Source organism: Trichinella spiralis (assembly GCF_000181795.1).
Source record: "Trichinella spiralis strain ISS 195 chromosome Unknown Scfld5, whole genome shotgun sequence".
Lineage (NCBI taxonomy): Eukaryota > Metazoa > Nematoda > Enoplea > Trichinellida > Trichinellidae > Trichinella > Trichinella spiralis.
This window is the reverse complement of record NW_003526944.1, coordinates 429,383-451,531: the sequence shown is the minus strand read 5'-3', so window position 1 is coordinate 451,531 and position 22,149 is coordinate 429,383. Positions and strand designations below refer to the sequence as shown.

The following is a 22,149-nucleotide window of genomic DNA, read 5'->3' as shown; positions in this document are numbered from 1 at the left end:
GCTTTGAAAAGTTTTTGCATTTGCATAAAGAAATGAATAGTAAAATTTGAAAAGGAACAAAAGATGATCATTATTGCATTGTTAATAATGGATTTGCGTTTTGTGCTGCAATTGATTGCAATACACTGACGTTACTTTTGTTTTTAGGTTTTATCGACATTTTCTAACATTAAGCTCGTCCTGCGTAAAGTTGTAATGCTGAACGGTGTTTTTGCGCTGAGCAGGTTCGGTGGAGAAATTTGTGAAGCACAGCACGCCAAATAGACCTTGACCTGTTGTGTACATTTTTGTCCCTTAGCCCATTCGGTTCACAGAATATACAACTCATCACGTCATTGCCGTTCTGACGGACATCTAGAACAAAGAAGCTAGCTACACTCTCTTTGTTTTTCTGCTGCATTGTCTGTTTTTTTGTCTCCTACTTTCAAGGTTACCGTATAGTTAATTCATTGTTTCTCCATTTAATCTCGCAGTATTTGTCTACTACTGTGTGGTGTGGAAATCGATCTATATTAGTGCAGCATTTTGCCATTGCAAGTACTGTTATTTTTGTGAACGACTTTTTCCTCTCATTACTGCGTCTTTGGTAAGTTTTGAATATACACGATATGTGATATATATATATACATATATAGTATTTTTCTATATTTAATTATTTGCATTATTTCTTGTACTTCTTTTTTTTATTGTAGTTTGGCTTTTTTATCTGATTAACAATGGCTCGCAGCAGTATTTTGTCAAACTCAAATCATCGCGCTACTCCACCGAATAACTATTACAAACCAGCTCCGGCAGAAATATCTTACGGACACATGCGTTTTTTGATCACTGACCGTCCCTCGGATGCAACTATGGGACAATTTTTAGAGGTAATTGTATATTTTATTGCAAGTATACGATATTTGGGAGGGAGACCATTTTGCTATTGTTTGCAAAAGGCAAAGCAATGATGGTGATGATGATGATGATGATGATGATGAATGCAACAAGTGAAGAAGAAGTCAAGAAAAACATGTTGCGATCTGGGATGCAAGATCTGTTTGATCGTTGTTGCATTGCAGTGTTATTGATGCATACATTTATTTGTTTGAGTGAGTCGGAAAGTTGAAAACGTTGGTGTCGACGTTTTAGAATCTTCCAAGATCATCGGATAGTCTATTTAATATGGTTGCCCTTTTGGCTGCGCCTGTCTTTTGTTTCTTTTATCAATTTTTCAAACTTCTGCTTTTTCAACTTTGCAACGTCGGTTGGTCAGGATTGATTTTTCGCCGATTGGCATCGATCGATCTTCAATGTTGCCATAACTTGCACACAACAACTTTGTATTCGACGTTCAGAAGCATCATTGTCTGTCATCATCGTCATTCATTACCACCAATAGTAGTTAGTTATACAGTAATGTTCTTTTGATTGCAATGATTAATTTGCATCTGATCAGTGTATATTCGTTGTTTTACCGTTTACCTCGCTGCATCCACAACATACGTGTCTTGCGTCACCACTTGTCATTCATTCGTTTCTTATTTCTCTATCAGATGTGCAAGTCAATTAATTTAACAATAAAAATTGAAAAAATAATAATGATAATAATAAAGAATGAAAAGGGAAAGGAGGCGTTGATTAAAAAAAGTAAACGAGATGAGGTATCATTACTTTCAACCGTGGTGGTTTTTTTCCTTTTCCTCTTTTTTATTCGTTTATTTGATTATTTATTTTTAAACTAAAAAGTTATGAAAACATTTTTGTTACATTTTAAAAATTATTCTTCGAGTAGGATCTTGTGACAGATGTGTTAGTTTATGATTTTTCACATTAATGCTGAAAAATAGAAGAGCTTTTTCGAGTTTTCTTTTAATCAACGTTCTAAACATTCTTCTAAAATAGATGGATTTATTATTGATTCATTAATTAATGTGTTCAACTAGCTTTTGCTGATATTTATTTATGGATTAAATTTAGATTTTTAAAAAGTACTTTTGAGATATATATATATATATATATATTATAGATTAAATATGATCATAATTTTAGGAACTGAAACGACACCAAGTTCACATTGTTGTGCGCGTATGTGAGCCGACTTATTCTGTAGAAGAGTTGAAGCAACATGGTATTGAAGTTATAGTAAGTTATTGATTACTTTCATTTTTATTCTGCATATGCTTATTATGCTTTTTTAAAATTATTTTAGGATTGGGAATTTCCGGACGGTATGTCACCCCCGAAGGAGATTCGAGATAGATGGATAGAACTTTTGAAAGAGCGTTTTGTTGCCGAACCAGGCACTTGTATTGCAGTTCATTGTGTTGCTGGATTGGGCCGGTAAGTTTCACGTTTTTTTATTTATATAAACAAATAAATATATTTTACATGTATAATTTTCCTAAATAAGTCAAATAATTTTTTGTTTGTCAAATAAAATGAAATAATTTTTGTTCAGCGCTCCGGTTTTGGTTGCACTTGCATTAATGGAAGCAGGTTTGCAGTTCGAGGATGCGGTTGATCTAATTCGACAGTAAGTGAATTGCATTAAATTTATTGATTCAATTATTTATTTATTTATTTATTTTGAATTTTCATTATTTTCTGTTATGTAAAAATGTGCGTTCACTTTAGAAATCGAAGAGGAGCGATTAATCAAAAGCAGTTGTATTATTTGGAAAAGTATAAGTCATCTGGAGAACTGAAGCGTTTTAGAAATGGAAAACGAGAACGCGAATGTGTCATCATGTAAGCAGTCTCAGTCGATGTGAAAAAAGCAGCAGCAGCAGCAGCAGCACGTATAAAACTACTATTATTATTATTATTATTATTATTACTACTACTACTACTACTACCACTACTACTATTACTATTACTATTACTATTACTATGACTACTACTGATAAAATACTTTTTCAATGCTGCGAATATTCAGGCTTTTAACTTTGCTCCTGTAATGTCTTACGTTTTGAACTTGACTTTTGTCCTATGCTTGAAACAAATAAATATTTTTGATTGATAAAATTCTTTTTTTTCTTCTTGGATGCTTTTGTTACTGCTTACAGCAGTTTTACAACAAGCATACTTGATAAAGTAACATGCTTTTCTATACCTCTGCAGTTATTTTACATGAAATGCATGAAAAATTTGTTGTTTACTGTGGAATTTATTGAAAAAGAAAGCCCATCACACTACCAAGTATGAAGTATTGAAACAAATGCTGTTGTTCTTCAACTTATAGTACTTAACCGTTAACTTCAGCTTAAAGAGAAGTAAAAGCAATAAAAGGAGCATTGACAATTTCGTTTACTGAAATGATAAAAAGAGCTTGCATTCGTCGTGCCAATGTTTGCTTTATTCAAGCCGTTTTTAGACACTGCATTTTTCATGAACCAACGTAAATTATGTTTTGCAACAAGTAAGCACAGTTTTCTTGTATGAAATAATTTCAAGTGTTAAAGTACTGTTTTGTTTTATCTTAGATTATCGCTTAATTGCATGTGTATTTGCATTCTTTTTACAAGACCGTAATCATCATGTTTAGATTACTGTACATAGAAGAGAAATAAGGTAAATGTTTTTTTTTCGATGGAAAACTCAAAAGTTGTATTACTGTAGTTGAAAATAATAAAGAGTTCTAGGAAATGTTCAGTTTTTTAATTAAAAAGGACTTGACATTAATAAAAAATAAAAGTAATCACAAATTAAATAAATGCTAAATTTAAATAGGAAAATTTAACGATTTATTTCAGTTTGAATAAAATAGTAGTTCGTATGATAAATATTTGACATTTAAATAAGCTGTGCTGAGAAAAACTTCCTGTCTAACATAAGTTGACTAATTTGTAACGTTTTGTTATTTTGAGCAGCCAATCAACAGTGAACAGCTAGAGGGATTCATTTGTCGGTTGATTGATCTGATCTGATCTGATTTGATTTGATTTGATAAATTTTTCAGCATCAAAATATTTATGATAAGTTTACTTACTAAATTTGACTTATTTGTTGATAAACTAAATAGACTTACGTTAAAAATGTACAATATTTTTTTACACTTCAGTGTGGCAACACTTTTATATAACATTTGATGATAATAGTTGAAACAATTTTGAGACAAATTTATAACCTCGATGTTGATCTTATTTATCTTTGCAAATTATTTATTCTTTTGTACTATGGCAAGTGTTTGATCAGTTTTGATTACGGTGGTTGTTGGTTGCATTGTGTTTTGCACAAAATGTGGTCTTTTTTGTTGACTAAAAACGAAATGCGATTTGCTAAATGTTCACAGCTTGCTCGATTCATGTAAACAAACTCCGCCCATCTGAATTGCGCACAATTCACTGCTTCTATTTACTGGATTGGCTGTTGAAAATCAAGCAACAAACATTGCCAAGAATTTGTTCATATTTTTCCAAAAGTGTCAGTTGATAAGCAAAATTTTGGTCGTGTGTTACATAGCGGTATAAATTTTACTTTTACACATGCAATTATATTACGTTAAAAAAATACATTTAACTTAACCATAAGTTATATATGTGTGTGTGTGTGTGTGTGTGTGTGTGTGTGTGTGTGTGTGTCTGTGTGCGTAAGTGCAATTCAGTGTATTTGAAGTTAAAATTTGATATTCAAATTTGGACGAGTTGAGAATAAACAGTACATTGCTTGTATATTAATTAACAGCTTTCACGCATTATTCAATAATGCGTTGGTCAAAGAAGCTTAAATTCTATGATTTTGTACCTCGTGTTGAGCAGATTAATTTATTTTATTTTCTTCCAATGAATGTTCCAATTTTCCAAATAGACTTTTCTGTTTGTTATTCAATCAGACGAATACTGAGTGCAAGGGCTATATTTCATCTGAGTAGTGAATGTTTGTTTGTTCAAGGCTTATCAGAGGAACCACCGGCTTAGTATTTCTTCAGTATGCTTTGCCTTAAGGCAATCGTCGTATAAATTGATGCGCAAAAATTGATCGTATTCGTACTGCTGAAGCTGCTGCCAGAAGCGGATCGATTAAAAATGTTAGACTTCCGCTAGCATTATTTATTGATTTTCACCACATTGGCTGGCAACCGCTTTTCTGCACAACTGACCATGCTTTTCACAGCTGAGTCAGCTTTTGTAGCGAAGCTTTTTTTCGGTTCCACTACAATATAGCTTGTGGACTTTATGAATGTCAACGAGTACCCATTTGTAAGTTGTTGATTCATTTCAGTTATCCTATATTCTTGTATGAATTGCTGATTTGGGAATTTAAATTAAGTTTAATTTTTTTTGTGTGTGTATTTTCTTCTTTTATTCTTTTCATAAATGTCAAACGGTTGAATTGTGATCTTGTTCGTCGTTTGTTCTTGAATTTTGCAATATTTTCCACCAACGACGACGAACAACTGCTATTTTTGCGTTCTTCTTAGCTTTGCTTGCTTATCAAGCAGCTGAAAAGCGCATCAAGGGAAATCGACGAGGCCTGATAACTGATGTGCCAGCTTATCGACAGCCACTCGTCATAAATAACAAATAAGAAGAGTTAGCCAGTGAATAGGAAGAATTGAGAAAAAGATGTGACGAGATGTGAGTGAACAAGAGAAAGAATGAGAAGGGGGAAGTCACCAACAAAGTGCATAGGAAGAAGCAAGTGGTAAAGTGAAGCTCAGTTGTCATCCGCGCTTTTACAACCATTTGTCATCCGTATATAAGCTTTCCATTGTCATTTTCATGGTTGGTTGTTCATCTTGTTGATCAAACGCCGCTTTTGTTGAAATGAAATTTGCGCTCAGGAAATTTCATACACTTTCTCTTGTTCATGCTTTGTGCACGTTTCTAGCTCGAATCATGTCAAAACTCCACTTTTTAATTATTTATTTGTTGTTGTCTTCTCATCTCTTGTTGTTCGTAACTCCAATTAACAATTATTACAATTTTATTATCAATGATCTACTTGAATCATCATAATCTATTTACCAATTACTTTTTCATCAATTATGCTTGAAAATATTTAAATTTTTTGAAAGCAACAGATGATGACTGCATTTCACTTTACATGCCTCTTATTTTGATATCACCAGCAAAATAGCTTGCTTGTTTGTTGTTCAAACGTTCACCGACTACGTCATTGTTAAGGTGTTACGGTCGATGTTTCACTGTTTTTGTTGTTCACTTGTTGCTAATCTGTTTTTCATTGTCGCTGCTTTTCTACTTTCATTTCGCTACAGTTTGTGACCTATTTTTTTTCATTTTATCAAAAACTTCGGCATTTAATTCTAGTTATGGGTGTGTCTGATCACTTCAGTTCAGTTTGTTACTTGTTGTTGTTGATTACAATTAACATCCATAATTTATTGACATTTATGCTACTCTTTTCCTTTTTTTGTCTTCTTATTAAAAATATATCTATATCTTTCTTATTCATAGACAAGCACTTTTTTACTGGCAGACGTCAAACGCCTCTACAAAAGCTGTATCACGCAATAAACGGAACTGCACCTGCGTAACTACCAGACCGTTCGTTGACCACTGGTCAAGATTGGGTCGAACTCGAAAACCGATGCAATATACTCACTGCAGACAGGATGCTCAATTCTACGAATAATCATTTGCACCAGAATCATCTGAAATCGAATTCTGTTTGTTCAAACCTGCCAATCACATCCACTGGCGCCATACATGCTGACAGCTTGGACTGCCTTCCTTACGATATACAGGGAATTATTGAAAGGTAGCACTCGAGTGGTACTGATTCAGTTTTTCATTTCATTTTATTTTATTTTATTTTTGAAAATATTTTTTTCTTCTCTTAATTCCATTGAATGATTGTTTCTCTTTGAACAAGCACTTCGAACCGTAATGAAAAATATTTTTCTAACACTTTAAGAATTATCCTGTTTAAAAAATTTTCATTTTATAAATGGTAAAATTAATCTTTCTGATCAAATAGTTCGATAGAAACAATGCAATTACCAGAACAAAAGTAATAAAATAATTAACATACTTGACAATCTTTATAATACAGTAAGTCATAATTGCATGCATTCTGCGGAACATTTGAAGCATGTCGTTGTATCATGTGTGTGCCCTTGAAAAGATTTTGAAACAAGTGGAGGGTTTAAATTGACGGAAATGGAAAAGTCGTATCGCTTTGTTCGTCGTTTGGCTCTATGAAATGCAATTGAATAATTGCACAATTGAAAAATTAAAGCGGGAGATGAGAAATTGTTTCGAAACAAGCAAATTAGACGACAGCATGTTTGTTAACCAGTTTGAAATTTGATGTTCGATGAATCGCAAAACACGATCATCCTGACTTTGATGGTTAACTTTTGATATTCCACTTTACGCTGTTTGGGCAAAGGGGCTGCTTATTTTGAAATTATACGTTCATGCGTGAAAATTATTGCTATTAATTCAATAATACAAGCAATTTAATCAGTATTATTTTGGAGAGAGCATCGATTATTGAACTGCAATTATTGATTCATTGCATTCGTTGTTGCCATTTGTTTGTTTATGGTGTGCGCATTAGCATAAAGTTGTAAACAAACATTTATTTAGTTACCAAGTTAGATTTGTCAGCTTTTTTACTTTTTTGCTATGTTGATGTTTGCTGATTAAACAGGAAAATAAATGGGCATTCATTATTGCTACATTTTTCTTGTATTATTTAGTTTAGATGAAAAATGTGTTTTCTTTAATATTAATTTATTTTTTTAGAAATGCGACTTCCGTTTTATACCGTGTCCTCAGCAGGGGCACTTTTCAATCATTTGCTGTGAAAGTGGTGAACTTAAAGAAACGTGCCTGTCGCCCTGGATTTTCAATAGAAGGTCTGAATTTGTTTTTTTTACTGTTGTGTATTTTATTTTCAATGTAATCTTATTAAAATTCTAAAAATTGTGTGTGAATGCAGAATTTGCTTCCAAGGTAAACGTGCGATAATAATTTCCTAGAAATCTATTAGAAAACTCTTTGGTGAACTGAAAACATCAATCTGAACAATTTAATCGTTGTTTATTATTGTTGTTTCATGCCTATTTGCAATGGTTATTTTAGATTTAAAGAGAGAAGTTCAAATATGTTGCGGTCTGAAGCATCCATACATTATCGGTTTAGTGGACACATACCAGTTGAATGACTCTTTTTATATTATTTATGAATTGTAAGTTATTGTACTGATTTTGGAAGATTGCATAAGATTTTATGAGAATTTAAATTTTAATATTCGAATAATGCAAGCAAAGCTTTTGTTGTCCAAGGCAATATAAACAGTGATGGATTGTAAAATGTTATATTCTGAATAACGTAAATAAATATATATATATTTTTTTAATAGTGTTATTTATTTGTCAATTCAGTTTTAAAAATTTCGCACAGTTTAGCATGGAAGGCAGAAATTTGTGTTTGGAAATTGTTGAAAGAGCAGCGGCAGGATTTGTTTACAGTGAGCATGTAGCCAGTCATTATTTACGTCAGTTGTTGAACGCTTTGAACTATTGCCACGAACGGGACATCATTCACCGGGATATTCGGTTGAAATGCATAATATTGGCAAATAAAGAAAATTCGTCGCCAGTCAAATTGGGCGGTTTCCATTTGGCAGTGCAACTTCCAGATTGCAACGCAAGAATTCAAGGCAGCAAAATCGGATCGTTGATGTACATGGCACCTGAAGTTGTCGACGGAGAGCATTACAACTGTGCAGTGGATATGTGGAGCATTGGCGTGGTTGCTTTTGTTCTACTCTGTGGACGTTTTCCATTTTACGGTTCGACGGAAGAAATTTTCAATTTAATATCAAACGGCAGGTATACGGTAAGAAATTTTTCAAATAATTTTTCTGCATCTTCTAATTTTGAATTCAAAAAAGGAATGTTCAGTTAAGTTTCGCAGGGGTAGTTTTCCATTCTAATGGTGAAATGTTATTACAATGAGAAAATGAGATGACTTCTACATGAGATGAAAAGAATAATAAAATCAAAAAAATTTTTTCATCTGTAGACACAGCACAGAACTTGGAACTATGTGTCAGATTATGCTAAAGACTTTGTTATCAAATTGCTCACAGTTGACCGTCATCGCCGCATGACCGCTCCAGAAGCTCTTAACCATCCTTGGATTCAGGTGAACATTTTTCTTTTTGTCAAATTAAAATAACGTTCTAAATTTCATTTATTGAAAATTTCATTTTAGGATAAAGGTATGGTTGCTCAAAGAATTCATCTTACCGAAACTGTTACCGCTATGCAACGATTTAATAAGTTAGAAGCCATAAAAGTGTGTTATATAACTTCTTGTTGTTGTTGACGTTGACGTTATCGTTTTATTTATTTTATTTTGTATTTAGAATAGAATTTTAATGTGTGTTAATAGTCCCCGGTGGACTTTTACTACAAACGATGACAGCATTGATATTGTTGATCCTTATTATTGCTCCGATGACCAAAATGCTTCCAGCAGTATGTTTGAAGATTTAATACAAATGCAATTTGTTTTGCTAGTTGATTTATCTATCCAATTAGAAAATTGTATTTCAGCTTTAAACGATAATATTTAAATTGCATTTAATAACTCAAAAAGAGTTCTACTATTTATTTTGTAAATTGGGCGTTTAAATTAATGATTTGCTGTATGAAAGAATAAAACATAGAAAATTCAGTGAATGTTTAATGAATGGGGATATTTTTATTTTTTTAGAAGCTGTTGGACAATTGTACATGGCATTAGATCAAATAATTAGTCTCTGTGATGGAATAGAAAGCTACAATGTACCTTTTTATGAATATACGATGATGGATGATCGACTTTATGATATATTAGAAGTGAGTGAGTGTGAATAATATTTGATTTTAATTCCACTGACATGTGAAAATTAATTCATCGTAAATTGAACTGATAAAAAATCATTTTTATGATATGTTTTGCGCTTGTGCGTGCGTGCGTGTATGTATGTGAAGATTGCTAAAATTGTGAAAATCTTCGAAATTTATGAAATTCATATAACCCATTTTTTAGATGGAAAATCTTAATTTTTTTATTTCTGACAATCTAGCTTATTTGATCTTTAAACATAAAATATGCAATTGTGTTCATTAACATACGGCTACTATATATATATATATGTATATATTAAGTAGTTGTTCATATTTTGCTTCTGATGGTGGCGATGACTAGTGGTTTTAAAAAATATTTTTAATTTTTTTTGTATATTTTTCATTTAACATGTCATTTTTTAGCTGTTCGATCACATTAATTTAATTAGCGTTCGATTTTCATCGCCAATTTGCACATCTTATCAACTGTTGGAAGGAGCCCTTCAATTGTTGAGTTCGTTTGAACCGTCTGACAATATGCTGAAGCTTTTGCTAATTTTAAACTCTCCCATTATGAAGGTAAATATATCATTTTTTATTTTGGTTTTATCTGCATAAAGTGTTTGACAGCCAAACTGAGGAAGAAAACATTTTGTAGATAATTTTTCACACTGCGGATGTGATTGCTTATGAAGTGTTTGGTCGGCTTTTGAATCTCACTGCCGAAAGCGTTCCATCGTTTGCTCACGCGGCTACAAGTTGGGAAAGTAATGCTATTGATGAACTGACTTTGAGCTCCAGCGATCTTTCGCTAACTCCGGTTAAACGTGTGCGTATTATTCAATTTCAACGGAACACTGATGAACCAATGGTATATTATTTTATTATTAATATGTTTTGTTCAAGGGTATTTTAAAGCATAAAGTACTCAACCTTAAAACTGCTTGACTTTTTTTCAGTCACTTTAATTTTAAATTAAATTCGTAGGGGATTACAATGAAAATCAACGAAGACGGAAAGTGCATCATCGCTAGAATAATGCACGGTGGTATGGTGCATCGGCAAGGTTGTTTCGCTATTCATTGATTATATTTAAAAAAGTAGAACATTTCTTTTTGTAAACTGTATTTAAAAAAGAAAATAATTTAATTAATATCTGCTGTAAATAAAATTTGCTGAATGCTGAACGGTATATTGATTTTTTTTAATATTTAATTTGTGGTTAATTTTTCAAATTCTAAGCAATTTATTTTATGCTTTGTGTTTTAAATAAAATTTTTGTTTTTAATTTTTTAGGAACATTACACGTTGGGGACGAAATACGTGAAATCAATGGCATTAACACATCCTGTCAGACAGTCGAAAACTTGCAGAGAATGCTTCGAGATCTTCGAGGCACATTAACTTTTAAAGTGATTCCAAGCTATCGAAGTGCTCCACCTCCTTGTGAAGTGAATAGCATTTTTTTTTGAAATTAATTTTGTCCACTATTAATTATTTTGCTTATTTTTTACTCTTCATTTTTTAATTTTTATTAATTTATTTCAGATATACGTTAGAGCTCAGTTTGATTATGACCCCTTTCAAGATGATTTAATTCCATGTCCTCAAGCAGGCGTTCCTTTCAAAACCGGTGATATATTGCAGGTTTGTTATTCAGTGAAGAAAATATCGATAAATTAAATTAAATCAAATCAAATTAATTAATTAATCAATCAATGAATAAATGGACTCTTTTCCAACTAATGTATTGGGTTAATCAATTTATAAAGGCTGAGATAGATATTCATCTCATTTTTCTTATTTACACGATTTTTGCTTTATTATTTTTTTGTTTTAATTTGTTCATGCAGATAATATCGAAAGATGATCATAATTGGTGGCAAGCTCGATTTATTGCATTGTTCCCTGCTTTTGGATTCAACTATAATGCTCCAGTTCAGCAGAATCAAAATCCATTAGTGGCAGGCTTGATTCCATCTCATGAACTGCAAGAGTGGCGTGCTGCATGTTTAGCTGTAGAACACGCGAAAGCGACTTGTAAGTTTTTTTTTCTTTTTGTTTTTCAATTTCTAAATTGTTCTACTTTGAATTTGTGATTGTTGAAAAAATTTATTTGCATTTCACATTGTTGTGTAGTTTTTTGAAATTTATCTTTCATAAGTTGGTGTTTTTTTGTCTTTTGATTTACAAGAGTGCAAAAAACAGTTTGTTGAACTGTAGTCATTTTTGAAAAAATTCTTCTGTATGCTTTGTTTATTATGTTCACTTTGTAGTCCCTTGCATATCAAGCGGAAGACGGAAAAAGCACAACTTTGGCAAATCTTATTTTAAAACACAGTCCGTAATTGATCAACTCGATTTGGTCACTTATGAAGAAGTGGTCAGACTGCCGTCTTTTCGACGCAAAACTCTTGTACTTTTGGGTGCAAATGGTGTCGGCAGACGTCACATCAAGAATACACTTATACAAAGACATCCCGATCGGTTCGCATATCCAATTCCTCGTAAGCATTTTCATGCAAGCACGCGTGTTTTTCATTTTGGCTGATAAATTGCGAATTTGCTTGAAGATACAACAAGACCCCCGAGAAAGGACGAATGCGATGGTCAGCATTATTATTTTGTCAATCACGACGTCATGTTGGCAGATGTGCAGAGAAACGAGTATCTGGAATATGGAACCCACGAAGAGTTCATGTACGGAACGAAGCTGGAGACGATTAGAAAAATTCATCGTGCAGGAAAAATAGCTATTTTGGATGTCGAGCCACAAGTAGAAGGATATTTGCCAAAGAAAAAAAAGTTATGCTAATGTTTTAAATGTTTGTTATTTTTCAGGCGTTGAAGGTGCTCAGAACGGCAGAGTACTCACCTTTTGTGGTCTTTGTAGCCGCGCCCGATTTGAAAGATTTAGAAGACGTAAAGTTATTGGTATGTTGTGCGTGAATTTTTTGAATTATTGAATTGCATTTTAGCCAGACGGAAGCTTGGAACGTTTGGTACGAGAAAGTGAACTGCTTCGTCAAGCGTATGGTCATTTTTTTGATTACATATTTGTCAACAACGACATCGACGAGACGATCAAGCTTTTGGAATTATTGATGGAAAAGCTTCATCTTTGTTCTCAATGGGTGCCAGTTTCATGGGTCTATTAATAAATAATTCGAATATGTTCAGAATTGACGTTGTCAATCTGTGTACACTTCAAAATCATTCCAGTGCAGTAACTGAATGAAAATTGCTCATTGTTATTTTTGTTCTTTTTTTTGGCAAAAAAGTGAAATAACTCAGAATTGGAGAAGACTTTTCACGACTGTTAATGGTGAGGCTTTATTTTATTTACTCTGCTCTGCTTTGTTGTGTATATATGATTGTTTCACGTGCTATTTTTAATAATGTGCATAGCAATATTATATTCTCTCCAGCAAACAAGCTAGCTCTGTTCTGCTATCATCACGACTTAATGCTTTTTTTAATGCACTTGTCATCATGTCGTCGCTGATTGTTGTCATATACATATGTCAATATGATGATGCATATTGGCAGATAAAAAAATGTTGACGTTATTATTTTTTTTGCAAATTCATTTTTAAAAATTAAATTATACTTTGTAGCAGAAGATGGAAGATTTATGAAATTCACTGATTCCATGAATTCACTGATTATACTTCGTGCAGTTCAGGAACAATATGCAAATCTGCACGAAGCAAAGTGAAGTAAAGTAAACATCACTGAAATAGAACGGAGTGAATTGAATCGTCAGAGATGGGCAGTAATGAGAAATGTTGAGCAAATGCGAGGTGAGACTGATTTTATAAGCTAGCTAAGTAAGCTATTTTTACATGAAAATGTTTCCAAAAAGGTTGTGATAGATAAGATAAAGGTAAAATGGCAAAGTATTTATAAATTGATGTTGTATCGATTTATCACAATTGGTTATATATCTGTATCAACCACGCACTGTTTATATTGCACACATTTCATTGGATTTTGTATTTGCAAACTGCCGCCGCCAGTAGGCATGCTAAACAAAAAACAATAAGATCAATCGAGTAACATGTAAGTATTTATATTTTCCACATGAGCCATAGAAGTCAAATATGAATATAAATTAGAAATTAATAACTTTACAGCAGAATGTTATGATTTTTCTTTTTTCTATTTAAAAAATGTATGCATTCTTTTTACTATATTCTAATATATAGTAGTGATGATGGTTATTTAACAATATTTAAAATGTTGTTTTACTTGTCATTTAACGAACAGTGCATTCTATACTACTGTTGGTTGATTTGAAAGGAAAATATTTAGCAAAACAATCCTATTTTCATCTAGCGTGGGAAATTTATTTGTTCAAGCGTCGGCTCAGGATGCCGATTTACAATTTGGCCCATTGTTCGTTGTTGTGAAAAACTTGAAGTCATCAAACTTGAACAAACAATACCTGCCATAATTGCAAATAGTTGTGAAGCCACTCCCAAGCTAGCTGCACTTTTGAAGTGCCTAATTGAATCATTGTCAATTGTTACCGTTGTTAAAGCCGCTGCTCATTTTGAGCAATATTTTTTGTTGTCTTCATTCAATTGTTTGAAATTCGACTAATTTATCGCAAATGTTCATGTTCAACATTTCTTCTCAAATGGTAAGTTTTGCATTCGATCAATACAACAATAGTAGCAGCTCAGATTTAATGTCACAGAGATCTTCTTCTTATTTTAGTCTATTTTTAGCAATTTGTTTTTAGAATAGTTAGTTATTGTTAATTCGGTCATATAGTATTCAATATTTCATTTTTATGGTTTCTCATTTTATTGCTAATTGACTAATATAAAATGGACTGGTTTCAATTTAATTAAACTTTTAAAAGCAATTTACAATACGTTTTATCGGATAAATTTGTTAAGCAAGTTGACAAGCAAGCAAACAAGCAAAAGAATGGTGAATATTGAACGTGTTCCGATTTGGATTTTACGCTGCTGCATTTATATCCATGTAAAAATGTCCACTACGAATGTCGATAGCCCGCCATTTATTCACGAAACAAGCAGTCACTGACATCGCTACTGATAAGGAACTGATTAACAAAGAAATTAATCAAGGTTAGATAGATATAAGTGTTAAGTTAATTGTATCGATTCACAATTGTAGCTGTTTGCTGTTTTGCAACTACAATTGCACGGTCGAATTTCCCTTTCCTCATTTTAATTCAGTTGGTTTTGCTTATGAGGCATCATTTTCATGATTCATCGTAGTTTTTTTTGTTTTTTTGTTCATCATGGACAAAAATATTTAAAATACTTTATATAGGAATCTTTTTGACAACAACAACAACAACATCAATCACAATACGGCAGCAACAGAAGCAATAGCAGCAGCAGCAGCAGCAGCAGCAGCAACAACAACAACAACAACAACAGATTGGCTTTGTTTGTTTTTTGAAAGCTAATTTCACTTGTGATAAAAGCAGAACCATTTAGCATCTCCGTTAAAAGGTTGGGAAGCAGCTTCAATCTGAGTATATTAAATTGGTTGATGAAATTCAGCCCGAATTCAATCTCTTTCATTTGGTTGCGTCAGTTGGCTGCTGAACAATAAGCTTTCTAGCCAGCTGGTGACGTGAATGAAAAACCGTTTGACGTTTCTTCCGCTTCTAAGCGCTGCAGGAAATGCTTTTCCAGCTTAAAATGTTTATAATTTATGTAAATTCATTTTTGAAGAAGATTAACACCGATTAGTGTTTCAAATTCTATCATGCCTACAATTACCCTGTTTGATAGAGTTAGAAAATTGCACACCAAGGTGAGAGAACATTTCTTATTTAAAGTATACTTCATACCTATATATAGTAGTACATTTCCATTTTAATTTCATTGCATTTCTACTTTGGAACTTTATAAAAAATTCTATTTAAATAAATAAAATTTCTGCAGCAATGTGACAGTTTAAGTTGAATTTAAACGCAGTAAATTAAATTATTAAAATTTGTGAATACTGTATGACTTTTGTAACTTGTAAATGTTGTGGAAGTGTATTTTTCTTTTTTGTTTTGAAAATTCAGGCAATTCTTCGGCCGTGTAAAGTTACCCAACGAAAAGCATCCAAAGCGCTGTTCAAAGAAGCAAAGCAGAATAAATGTTGTTGCAGTGGAAATTATCCCGGTTCAGAAGTATCTTATTGTTATTTAGTGGAAAAGTTGATCAAATTTGCATTTTTCTTTTTCTTAAGCTTCAACGTGTTACTGTTTCAAATGACAAAATTGCATGGGAAGTTCCATTTGACGAATATAAGCCGTTGGAATATTCAGCCGTCTCCGCTTCTGTAAACATATGCGGTACTGTAGAAACGGAAACTGATCCCATTGATTTGTAAGTTAATTTAATTTAATTTAAAAAATAATCTAATTAAAAATGCTGCAATGTTAGAAATGAAAGCTTTCTTTTTTCTGATAATTAAAAAATATATATATATATATGGTATGGGTATATATATCTATAGTGGTTAGTATAAGTGCTTGAGATCAAATAGCCTTCTGGTTTAGTGTGACAATAGCTTGTGAGGCGTTGAAATGGTGGAGGAGATTATAAATTAAATATCACTTTCAGCAGTTGTCATATTCAATAAAACACCATTTTAGTGTTTGCATTTAGAATTGAACAATGGTCGAACTTTTTCACTATTCAATTTGTTATAGATTCTTCACCAGTCAATGTGTGCATTCAATTCAGTTCAATTCAACAAGGTATTAAATTGAAAATAGTAATAAGAATTGTGAAATACAACATTAATAAAAGATAAGTCGTTTAAATTTACATTTTTTCACGAATTAGTTGTACTGTATTCTTTTCCAATAACTGCAAATGTTAAAAATCAAAATCCATTAATAAATTAATTAATAAATAGATAAAGGTAAATAAATGTATGAAAGGAAGAAATTGTTTTCTTTCTTTTATTTGATACAGAAAACAACTAAATGGGCAGTGGTTCGAGTAAGAGAACATTTGTTGCATGGTATGCGGTTGAGTAAAATTGATTTGAAAAGTTTAAAGTGAAAATTGAATTACGAAACAAAATAAGTTTAGCGTTCGTTATTGTCAAATTTTCATTCAATCCAATAATCATTAAAGCAATGGAGAAAAAATTTCATTAACATTCGACAAAATTGAAGTGAAAATTTCTCTTCTGTTCAACAGCAAACAATCAATCGGACAAATTGCTAGAACAAATGAACGCTTACGAGCTTTGTGTATGTATTGTTGCAGTTAAGCTTAAGGGAGCAAAATTTGCCTCTACAGTAAGCCTATTTTTTTTTCTATTGAGACAGTGAATTTTTATTGCAATAATTAATGGAAAACGTGATAGCTTTTCCTCCCATTAATTTAATGTTATTGTTGAATATTGAAGAAGCAAATGTTGTAAAATATTTTTTTCAAATTACATCGTCTGCATTTGCGCAATAATTCTGTGACTGGTAGATATTTTGCTTATTCACTTTTCCCTTGTATTACAATTTTAATTCTGTCGATTGTACATTATCATCAACAAAAAATAGCGCATACGTCGCATCAGGTGATAGATAATATGAATCATTGCAATAGAAAGTGAATGATCGAAATAAAAATGTTTATTAGTTTTACTTTGGCCCAATTACTTTGTGGTATTTAAATGATTAACGTTATTTGAAAATCTTCAAACAAGCTCCTTTTGTTTATAAAAATTGATTTACATAGCTTTCAGATGTGTGTGTGTGTGATGAAAGAAAATTTGTTTAATTTTAGCGACGATGGTTTCAATCCAAAGTTTAACACTCTTGATGGATTAATAGATCGCAGAAGTTGCACTGGGGAATACCTTGTAGTTGACGGTCGTCCATTGAATCCAGTCGGAAGAACGGGAATTGCTGGTAAAGGGTCCTTGGCTCGATGGGGCCCGAATCACAGAGTCTTCGTGCTCATCACTAGGTACAAAATTTCCAAAAATCATCGAAATTAAGCCATCTGAAGTCACCTGCTAACTCAACTTTCAGACTTAACATGGAAGAAGTTTCAAAAAATTTAATGCAAGCTGACAGTCTGGAATTTACAGAAATATTAGCTTGCCGATCTAGTACAGGAACATGGTCACTACCGAATGTAAGTTCACTTTAACAATTGTTTATTGCATTCGTTATGCATGGTTTTTAAATTTTAATTTATTAATCACAAAGTTTCACTTCGTATTAAGCAAATTCTACTTTTGCACCTAAAACGTGTTCAATAACAAAACAAATTCTGCTCAGCTTGTCATTTTTCTAATTTCCTATAACTGCTGTATCGTGTAAAAAGAAAATCAATTCTCCAACCAAGTTGTAAAGCGTAAAGTGAAGTTTCAGAATTTGATAGCCATTTAACAAAATCAGTAAATTAATAATGTTAATTATTCAGGGCTTTGTAAACAGTCCCCATCTTGCCTTAACAAGCGAACTTGACGCCCTTTTAAAAAGTCGTCTGTCGAAATCGCTTTCAGTAGCAGGAGCTGAGAAACGATTCAGAAAAGCATTGAAGCACAAAGAACTAGTGAGCGGTTTATTAATTAACGGAGTATTTTGGTAAAGGAAAATTATGATGTACAAATTTGATTTTCAGGTACTACAAAGCTATTATGACGATTCCCGAAATACAGACAACGCGTGGGTAGAGGTGACGGTTTATGAATTTGCATATCAGTATGGTTTTGGCGACCTTGTTTTTGAAAATGAAAATAATACATTAGGTTTTCAGTGGCGAAAATTTAGCGAAAATCCTTTAGGCTATGATATGTTCAAGTGATTGACGATGGCTCTTGTTGGGCTTCTTTCTTTCTTTTCCTTTTTCCCATAAATTATATTATTCACTTACGCGAGACAGTGTCCACAGCAGCCGATTTGACACGGCCACATTTATAATAATGTTTTCTTAATCTTTTTGTATGTTACATTTTCAAAAAGAATTTGCCGGTTTAACTTTACCAAAATTTTCAGTATAAATTGCAGCGATCATCATGTCATAAACACACGACTGCTGTTTGTTATTATATTTGTGATTATCTGCACTTGCATTTGGCACTTTCAAGTTTCAATCCAGGCAACAAAAAGCTTCAGTTCATTTCAATTTTTTCCTTTTTAATATTAAAAAATGAATCATATTATCGAATCAGAAATAACTGGTCAACTTTGACGAAAAGTTAAATAAGAACAATAAGTAATTCAGCTAGAATTCGACGACAACAGTTTTAGACACAATGTCGTATAAAGCGCGGTTGTGAGGCAGAAAATACGTAGTCAGAGAAAGTGGAAACAAAAATCCAAGACAGATGTTTTTCAAAAGTGAACGCAACAAGGCACTGAAAAATACAACATGGAATTTTACATTATCATCACACATTATAAAGACTCACCGAGGAAAAGTAATATTATCCTCATAACGTTCAACAACTGCTACGTTTTCAGCTGCGCCAGGTGATATACTTTCGCAAGGAATAACACGGATTTTCATAACAAATTTTCCGGGTGTGCATCCGAATTGCACATTGTCGAAGCAGCCAGAGAACGCCAAGTAACTCGCCTTTGCATAGATTTATTTTAAACATCTTGAACTAAACTGCTGTCTAACTAGATATTTTTCAGTATTTCAAAATCGTCTGTGTTCTTGCTTTATCAGGTCTTGAGATGCAGAAAAAAAAAGAATTAAAAAACATACCTCGAAAAAACTGAAGCTCAATCTTTTCATTATTTCATACGGAACCAGCTCCTGAGTTAGATCTACCAAAGACTGAATGTCAGATTCAACAGTAAATATCTTTTCAATATGAGATACATTTCTGAAAAGTACATCATCAAAAAACATGCACCTCTAACATGAAATTCTTACATAAAGTTCAATTCATGAAGAATTATCATGAAAAGAATCAACCATATAAGGCAACAAAAGTAGTCAATAAGTTCGGCAACAATACGTCGTCTGAATGTAGGAATCACACATGGAGTTCCTGAACAGATGGGAACTTTCAACAGCAATATAACATTTCAAAGTTATGAACATCATAACGCAGAAATTACTAATAGGGAAAGCTGTCTGTTGATCATGATTTTGCAATATCGGAGCAGAAGCAGAAATTCCACTGCTGAGAGCAGGAAGATTTCGCTCTTTCAAGTTTATCTGCAACAATACAGTCCGTATGCCTTCATTATATACTTGCCATTCACGATATGACCACAACCAAGTACGAACAGCCTGAGCGTATTCATCCCAAGACGAATAGCAAGTTGGCGATGAATTTGTAACAGGACTGTTTCTGTTTAGCTCCGGCATTGCCACTTCTCCAACAGATAATAATGATATCAAAACTATTTAATTTTGAGAAAACTTTTTCCAACGTAAATATGTTGTTATAACGAAATTCGAAAAGAAAACAACAAGAAAATTTCCGTTTTCATCATACTGTAGAAAAGTGCCGCGTAAGTATTAATATCAACAACTATTCGCAAACAAAAATGGTTTTCACTGTATTTCATTCTTGTGCACTGCGAAGACACTTAACGTAATAAAAAGAAGTATTCATTAAACTCCAAAGTAACATGTGCGTAAAAAATAAACAAAAAGGAAGTATTGATAAAACCATAAGTTGAAGTGAAAAACTTTAACCTGGCCAACATTACGACGAATAATGACTTACTTATACTGAAATACAAATATTTGCATACATGGACAAACTACCTCGAGCAGGTGCCAAACCATATTTAAAAAGTTGATAACAAATAGAATAAATAAAAATACTCATGCTTTACCTCCAAGTGGGAGTTACGAATTCAGTTTTTTCAGTATTTAAATCAACAAAAACTCATTTTTCCTTAGACATTTGAACACTGAATTAAGAAGAACTGTGATATACAGTATATGGATTGCCAAATCACCGATAAGAAAGTTGCAAAGTAAAAGACCAATAAGAGAAAAGCAAATGTTGTACCCGTGGTTAATTTCACTTGAGTGATTTTGTGTCAACTGAAGGCCGCGTAGCAAAAGTACAAGTGAACCAAACAGCATCCAGGTAAAAATTTCAATGATAAAACATACTTTTCTCATGTTTTGCATGAACGCTAGTATATATATAAGCATTCCATTTTCATATTCACAAAAATTGAAAAACAAGAGAAAATTCTCAATTATATATATCTAGTTGATCCATGAGATGCGTCAAAAAATGAAATTTCAATTTGTTATTAAACTCTAACGTATGCATATAACTGTAGAATATGTTCAATATTTGAAATTGCGTTTTGCATTGAATTTCACTGTGCACAGAACAGGTCGAATATCTCTAAACGATCAGTACTTTCTATTATGCAAAATAGTGTTTTTCATGTATAAAGTTATTTAACTTTACTATCACATTATATTATTTTCAATTTCGCATCATTAGAGACATTAGGTAAATTAAACTTTTTATGTAGCTAATTTTGTCGCAGTTATCGCGCAGTCAGTTTGCTTATATTTTGGTGAATAGCTTTCTGCGATGAGTTCCATTTATGTAGGGCATTTTCGAATTTTCAAATTTCAAATTCAAACATGCGAAGGAGTGTTTTGACTAAGTTAGTATTTTCGTAATGGCGTTTTCTGCCAGATAGTTTACATTTTGACAGAATTGTAAGCATTAAGGTCATTTTTGAATTTTCAAGAATTGAACAGTGCATTTCTCCTGTTCATATTATATTGCGGCATAGGTTAGAGTTTACCATCAATAAGAAGTTCCATTGCACAAAAACCGGTTTCCAGCGCTGCGCTATGCAAATAACGATCGCCAAAAAGGTGTCTTATCGTCAGTTAGGGCGCACTCCTTCGTTTGACTTACGTGGCAAGTGGTAGCGTTGTAAAACGTTCTCTGAGTACATGACGCTGAATAGTTGCTGAAGTCTATTCTCAATCGCTGAAAAGTAATTTCTTCTTCTTTCTACTTGTGTTATTTTTTTTCAAAATATTTTCTACTTATTTCTGAACGTTACCGTTTAAGGAAAATTAGTAAATTAATAAATTTGAAAATTCAATTTTCAATTTGTTGTTACTTTTACTACGTGATGAAGCGAGAACGTTTTTGATTTAATATTTAACATTTTTACAGTAATGAACAATGAAGAAAAAAGTGAAAACGGTGTCGACGCGAAGCGAAACGCGGACGGCATAATGCAGAACAATAAAAGAGAAAAAGTACGTGCGGTTTCTTATTTGTTTTGAATCTGTAAGACTAAATCAAAAGGGCGAAGTTAATTCCTATGTTAAATTACGTTAGTTAAGCTTGTTGTATGTAAGATGTAAGTAAGATATTTTTCACTGCGAAATTCCATCTTT

The 22,149-nt window shown here is 32.5% G+C and overlaps 4 protein-coding genes across 4 annotated transcripts; 3 read left to right on the top strand and 1 right to left on the bottom strand.

Annotated features, from left to right (window-relative positions):
- Positions 1-716: 716 nt before the first annotated feature.
- Tsp_03764 (protein tyrosine phosphatase type IVA 3) lies at positions 717-2,734 on the top strand. The gene is made up of 6 exons (XM_003374520.1): positions 717-869; positions 1,132-1,383; positions 2,032-2,124; positions 2,192-2,322; positions 2,441-2,515; positions 2,617-2,734. Exons 1-6 carry the CDS (start codon positions 717-719, stop codon positions 2,732-2,734), a joined length of 822 nt encoding a protein of 273 aa, XP_003374568.1.
- Positions 2,735-7,574: 4,840 nt separating this feature from the next.
- On the top strand, positions 7,575-12,976 carry Tsp_03763 (peripheral plasma membrane protein CASK). The gene is made up of 18 exons (XM_003374519.1): positions 7,575-7,582; positions 7,695-7,807; positions 8,314-8,792; positions 8,979-9,101; positions 9,171-9,254; positions 9,325-9,436; positions 9,675-9,799; positions 10,214-10,369; positions 10,449-10,661; positions 10,778-10,856; positions 11,087-11,241; positions 11,339-11,437; positions 11,644-11,830; positions 12,067-12,297; positions 12,364-12,566; positions 12,632-12,724; positions 12,769-12,939; positions 12,971-12,976. The coding sequence occupies exons 1-18, from the start codon at positions 7,575-7,577 to the stop codon at positions 12,974-12,976; spliced, it is 2,637 nt and encodes an 878-aa protein (XP_003374567.1).
- A 2,568-nt stretch (positions 12,977-15,544) lies between these two features.
- Tsp_03762 (transient receptor potential cation channel family protein M member 2) lies at positions 15,545-18,597 on the top strand. Its single transcript, XM_003374518.1, has 8 exons — positions 15,545-15,592; positions 15,852-15,959; positions 16,019-16,158; positions 17,569-17,751; positions 17,817-17,922; positions 18,214-18,345; positions 18,415-18,513; positions 18,550-18,597. The coding sequence occupies exons 1-8, from the start codon at positions 15,545-15,547 to the stop codon at positions 18,595-18,597; spliced, it is 864 nt and encodes a 287-aa protein (XP_003374566.1).
- A 420-nt stretch (positions 18,598-19,017) lies between these two features.
- Tsp_03761 (RDD family protein) lies at positions 19,018-20,118 on the bottom strand. Its single transcript, XM_003374517.1, has 5 exons — positions 19,866-20,118; positions 19,678-19,810; positions 19,507-19,627; positions 19,205-19,371; positions 19,018-19,150 (listed from the first exon to the last, which is right to left on the bottom strand). The coding sequence occupies exons 1-5, from the start codon at positions 20,116-20,118 to the stop codon at positions 19,018-19,020; spliced, it is 807 nt and encodes a 268-aa protein (XP_003374565.1).
- Between the last annotated feature and the right edge of the window lie 2,031 nt (positions 20,119-22,149).

What these genes read in the sequence shown, in the direction of transcription:
- Tsp_03764 (XM_003374520.1), top strand. Translation starts at nt 717, where the DNA reads ATGGCTCGCAGCAGTATTTTGTCAAACTCAAATCATCGCGCTACTCCA. An exon ending in CTATGGGACAATTTTTAGAG is followed by an intron (nt 870 to 1,131) that starts GTAATTGTATAT and finishes TCGACGTTTTAG; the next exon opens with AATCTTCCAAGATCATCGGA. An exon ending in TGTGTTGCTGGATTGGGCCG is followed by an intron (nt 2,323 to 2,440) that starts GTAAGTTTCACG and finishes ATTTTTGTTCAG; the next exon opens with CGCTCCGGTTTTGGTTGCAC.
- Tsp_03763 (XM_003374519.1), top strand. An exon ending in TTAACCATCCTTGGATTCAG is followed by an intron (nt 9,102 to 9,170) that starts GTGAACATTTTT and finishes ATTTCATTTTAG; the next exon opens with GATAAAGGTATGGTTGCTCA. An exon ending in TGACCAAAATGCTTCCAGCA is followed by an intron (nt 9,437 to 9,674) that starts GTATGTTTGAAG and finishes TTATTTTTTTAG; the next exon opens with AAGCTGTTGGACAATTGTAC.
- Tsp_03762 (XM_003374518.1), top strand. Translation starts at nt 15,545, where the DNA reads ATGCCTACAATTACCCTGTTTGATAGAGTTAGAAAATTGCACACCAAG. An exon ending in GAAACTGATCCCATTGATTT is followed by an intron (nt 16,159 to 17,568) that starts GTAAGTTAATTT and finishes GTTTAATTTTAG; the next exon opens with CGACGATGGTTTCAATCCAA. An exon ending in AGTATGGTTTTGGCGACCTT is followed by an intron (nt 18,514 to 18,549) that starts GTTTTTGAAAAT and finishes TTAGGTTTTCAG; the next exon opens with TGGCGAAAATTTAGCGAAAA.
- Tsp_03761 (XM_003374517.1), bottom strand. Translation starts at nt 20,118, where the DNA reads ATGCCGGAGCTAAACAGAAACAGTCCTGTTACAAATTCATCGCCAACT. An exon ending in TGAGCTTCAGTTTTTTCGAG is followed by an intron (nt 19,372 to 19,506) that starts GTATGTTTTTTA and finishes ATCTATGCAAAG; the next exon opens with GCGAGTTACTTGGCGTTCTC. An exon ending in GATAATATTACTTTTCCTCG is followed by an intron (nt 19,151 to 19,204) that starts GTGAGTCTTTAT and finishes TGTATTTTTCAG; the next exon opens with TGCCTTGTTGCGTTCACTTT.